At 36.5% G+C, this 5,181-nt stretch overlaps 1 protein-coding gene across 1 annotated transcript; it reads right to left on the reverse strand.

Moving 5' to 3' along the window:
* Window positions 1-662: 662 nt before the first annotated feature.
* Window positions 663-1,692, reverse strand: LOC129250819 (uncharacterized). Its single transcript, XM_054890403.1, has 3 exons — window positions 1,560-1,692; window positions 1,272-1,477; window positions 663-1,203 (listed from the first exon to the last, which is right to left on the reverse strand). Exons 2-3 carry the CDS (start codon window positions 1,455-1,457, stop codon window positions 1,057-1,059), a joined length of 333 nt encoding a protein of 110 aa, XP_054746378.1. The 5' UTR covers window positions 1,458-1,477; window positions 1,560-1,692; the 3' UTR covers window positions 663-1,056.
* Between the last annotated feature and the right edge of the window lie 3,489 nt (window positions 1,693-5,181).

Here is a 5,181-nt window from a genome sequence, read left to right on the forward strand (position 1 = left end):
TCTCAAATGTTGACGATGCTGATTCACATGTATAATTTGTGTCTGCAAGTTATTAATAAAATTGAAAATGTACTTTTATACCTATGTCTCCGCAAAATTTCGCTTTACCTGCTTTCCATTTTAATTCAATAACAAAATTGAACACTTTGTTATTATGAATGCTGTAACTTCTTGCTCAGGAGTAAGTAAAAATCCTAGTTCTTAAATATTTTTGCTATTAATAGCACAAATGTACTTCGAACAATTTAACGCGACACCCGAAAAACTTTGTTTGTGTTTATTTACTATTCACAATCCCTTTCGCCTTGGAAATAATTATTTTGACATTTGTGCCAAAAAAGCAAGAACAAAATACATGATCAAAAAATGCGATACGATCTGTTAAAGTTACATCAATTATAAACACATGCTGCGCTTTACACAATGTTTGTAAGAAATTTAGAATCAGTGATCCAGAAATCAGTGATCCGGAAATTGCAAAAAATATGCATGCAAAAATGCATGAAAAACTCTGGAATATGCACAAAAAAATGCAAAACAAAGACAAAATATGCAAAAAAGGTAGTTTTTTCTCCTGGGCTAGTAAACATTTTTATTTCAGCTAGCCAGATACTTATAGTAATTCAGTGTTGCAAGTCAAATCAAGATGTTATTTCAGACTATCGAACGAGAAACACCGACGTTTTTTAGTAAAAATTGATTTGTAGGTTGAGAAGGAACGTTCTGCATCCACCGATGTAGCAACAGAAAATTTAAAAATTGTTATTTCACATGGTGTCAGTGCTGTTATATATTGTATTAATTTGAAGCGCAAGCTCGTCAACATTCCGAGATAACACTTATTCGAACTTCTTCAAAAAACGGTGCCTAAGATAGAATGAACTTCTTCATACAGCTCTATACACTTTTTCAATTCAAGTCCTTCCGATTCTAATATTTTGATCTTGTCTGCGATGAACATGAAGTTAGCTTTTATGAATGCCAAATCTTGTCGAATATTGGACGCTCTAAACGCTTTTTTACATCTCGAACACATTCCGAATCTGCATCATTCAATTAACCAACAACCGATTTTAAAGCGTCAAATTTGTCAGCATAGTAATCACATGCTTGCAGCCAAGTTCCCCATCTAGTGACAATTGGTTCGGGTGGCAGTGTTATGTTCGGATTTGCTTGCTTAACCAGCTGTCGTCGAGCTGCGGACTGTGAAGGAATTTAATGGTTTTTTCAATATAAGAATTTGAACTATAGATAAAAATAGCAATACGTACTTTGACGAAGGTAGCCTTTAATTTTGATATCAACAAATTTACTTCATGGAACTCTGAACGAATAAATTCTACCAATCGATGCAATGCATGGGCAAAACATGGAACGTGTAGCATTTTTGGCAAGAAAACTTGAAGAGACTTCATTGCGGAAATCATATATTCAGCAGCATCGGTAGTAACGAGCATAAGATTTTCATATTGAATTCCTTCAGTACAAAAGAAACGCAAAGAAAAAGTTGAAAATTGAGTCGTTTTTCGAGTGCTTAGGTAAATACTTATGACACATACCTTAAGGCCATAAAAGTAACAATGATTCAGTAAAAAATGTTGCGATCATGTTAGCGTTGCATTTGTCCAATTCTTTAACGTTCAACAAATAAGATTTTCCGCGATCATTTTCATCATCCAACTAGCTGACCCGGCGAACTTCGTTCCGCCCTAGAGGCAAAAAAAAGCAAATTTTTGATTTTATTAAGTAAATTTTTTTATTAATCAAGTATTTCAATGAAGCTTCAATAGATACCACTCTTCAGTTAAGCACCTTGTGATACACGACATTTTTTGTTTTATTATCAGGTGCAAGAACAAACAACGCAAATGGTTTTCCGACCCGTGAACATGCCACATATAATTGACCATGTGAGAAACATTGATTTTTTAGATTCAGACCACAAACTTTCAAGGATTGGCCTTGTGATTTGTTAATGGTCATGGCGAATGCAAGACGGATCGAAAATGGAAGTATTTTAAACTCAAATAGAAGATCGGTTGGGATCATCGGGATCCTCGGAATGAAAACTTTTTCACCTTCGAATTTGCCTTTGAGTATCGTCGCGTAAATCACATTGTTCATCAATTTATTTACCACCAAACGCGTACCGTTGCAAAGTTTTGGTGGGCTTATGTTTCGAAGCATGATTACTACGGAGCCAACTTTTTGGCGTAAATTGTGCGGTGGTAAGCCAGGCACATCCAAGGAGTTTAAAAATTCAATTGGATAGTTGGTGGCTTCATCTTCATTTGTTACACAGTCAATGGATTTGCATGAATGCATTATTCCAATGATATCATTTTGAATTATGTAGTTTAGGTCATCTACATCTTTATTCTTAGCCGCTAAAATTGCTCGCTCACTCAACCATTCATTATTTTTGTAGTTATTAATGATGTTTGGGAATACTTTATTGATAAGTTCGTTTTTCGATGAGAAAAAGTTACAGAAATTCTGAGGAAATGAAATTAATCCGCTCGATTCGTCGGCAGGCCAGTAATTACCGATAGTCAGTAATTGCTCAGAGAAATCTTCAGTAAATTTATCATTAAGTAATGCAACTCTCATGTTTGTTGTCAGCTGAAGTTTCTTCCCATAGCGCCATAGATGATTTGAGGCAAGCGATTATTTCGCCAGGAGCCGTTGATCTTGGAATTACTGGCAGTGTTTGGCGGAAGTCGGCAGACAGTAAAATCATTGCGCCTCCGAAACATTTCGAGTCATTACGTATATCTTTCAATGTTCGGTTAAGTGCTTCTAATGCACGTTTATGCGCCATTGTGCATTCGTCCCAGATGATGATTTTCGATGCTGATAAAACTTTGGCCACTGCTGAGTTTTTTGAAATATTACATTTTGGTTCTTCGATTTTAGAAGATTTAACGGCAATTTTAATGCTGAATGAGCCGTACGGCATCCTTCTAATAATGTGGCTGCTATTCCAGAAGAAGCAACTGCAAGCGCAATGTTGGATCTCGCACGAACAGTGGCTAAAATTACTGACATGGGGAATGTCTTACCAGTTCCACCAGGGGCATTAAGGAAATATAAACCACCATTTCCATCATCAATTGCCTTCATAAATGTATCATAAACTTTTAGCGGTTCAACAGTGGTACATTCGTTTGTACTATTAAATCTAATTCCTGGTGATCATATTCACGTTCCCGTTCCAACTCTCGATTAAATGCGTCATTCATTTCACGATTTGGCGCTGGCATTCCTAACCTGACTAATAAACTACCGCACATAAGGTAACACATGTCTTTGATCAAGAGTAAAGCCCGATTATTTATCTCCTCATTCATCTCAAGATCCGGATTTCTGGAACTGACACGAATTTGATGTAAAATATTTTCTGACATATTATCATTGTATTTATTCCATAGGTTGGATGGGTTCGATGGAAAGCATGTCGAAATGATGATAGGAAATAATGTGCGTATCTGACTTGGAGATGCGCCAAATAAAACAATTTTGAAACAGATGGGCGCATAAAATGTTATAGATCTGTTCTTTAAACGAAAGTTTAGCTGCGAATTGTTTTTCTTTATGTTTTGGTTAGAAGAATGATATAACTTCTTAAAATTACTCAAAAAACATGCAAACATGCATTTTAAATCGAAATATGCTTTTATAGACGAAACATGCAACATGCATTTGCATGCCTATCACAGCTCTACTGATTACATTTGCACCCTTGATAAATGTGTCTAACTCGTCGTTGTACCGAATGCGGTAAGTACCGTCTTCAAGTCGCACAGTTCCATATATTTTTCTCAGAATCTTTCTTTCAAAAATAATATATTTAGCTGATCGATTTCACTGGATTTCAGAACCCAGACGTCGCACCCGTATGTGAGTGTAGGTCTTATGGCAGTTTTGTAAATTCGTAGTTTCTGGTTCTTGGAAAGTAATCTCGACTTCATTAACTTTGTATATGCGAAGTAAGACTTATTTGCAGCTTGTATCCTGTCTTGTAAGGCAATAGATGAATATTTCTGTGCGCTCAGCATAACTCCAATATACTTAAATTCATTGACCATTTTAAAGTTATAGCCGCCGATTTGTAACTTATGTGTTGCGTTGCGCACTACACCTTCCATATATTTGATTTTTTCTTCGTTGATGATAAGTCCTGCCAACCTAGCAGATGATTCTAGATGCATAAATGTTTCTTGCAGAACCTTTTTGTTTCTGGCTATAATTACGACGTCACCGCATAGGCACAAATTTGTTTAGATTTGCAAAAAATTGTGCTACCGGGATCTAAATATCAGTATCTATATCAGCTATAACCGCGTGTAGTACCAAGTTGGAATGAAAGAAGGGATGAAAGCGCATCCCCTTGTTTTACACCGCAGATCACTTCAAAACGGTCGGTGACATTACCTTGTTCAATGTGGTTTTGATTAAGTTTTTCAAACGTTTGTTTGAAGTCTATGAAAAGGCAACATAGCATAATTTTATATTCATGACGTTTTTCAAATATCTGGCACAGCGAAAAACATTGGCAAATTATTGATTGATGTGCTCTGAAGCCGCATTGATAGTTGCCGATAATTGTGTCAGCATATTCATTTAGCTTACTGTAGAGAATATTTTGTAGCAAGAATTCAGCAGGGAGACGCCTCTATAGTTTCCATACTTGGTTTTATCGCCTTTTTTATGTATTGGTACAATTATACATACTTTCTTCCCATCCTATAGGTAGTTTTTCTTGTAACCACATTTGCAATACCAATTGATGTATACATTTGTAGAGTTTATATCTTCCGCATTTTAACGATTACGCATTGATTGCGTCACTACCACAGCTCTTATAATTTTTAAACCTACTAATTGCGTCGTGGCGGCCGCCATAACCGAATGGGTTGGTGCGTCACTACCATTCGGAGTCCACAAAGAGAACGTAGATTCGAATCTCGGTGAAACACCAAAATTAAGAAAAATTTTTTTTTAATAGCGGTCGCCCTTCGGCAGGCAATGGCAAATCTCCGATTGCATTTCTGCCATGAAAAAACTCCTCATAAGAATATCTGCCGTTCGGAGTCGACTTGAAACTGAAGATCCCTCCATTTGTGGAACAACAGCAAGACGCAACCCACAAATAGGAGGAGGAGCTCGGCCAAACACCCA

Source organism: Anastrepha obliqua, chromosome 6 (assembly GCF_027943255.1).
Source record: "Anastrepha obliqua isolate idAnaObli1 chromosome 6, idAnaObli1_1.0, whole genome shotgun sequence".
Classification (NCBI taxonomy): Eukaryota; Metazoa; Arthropoda; class Insecta; order Diptera; family Tephritidae; genus Anastrepha; species Anastrepha obliqua.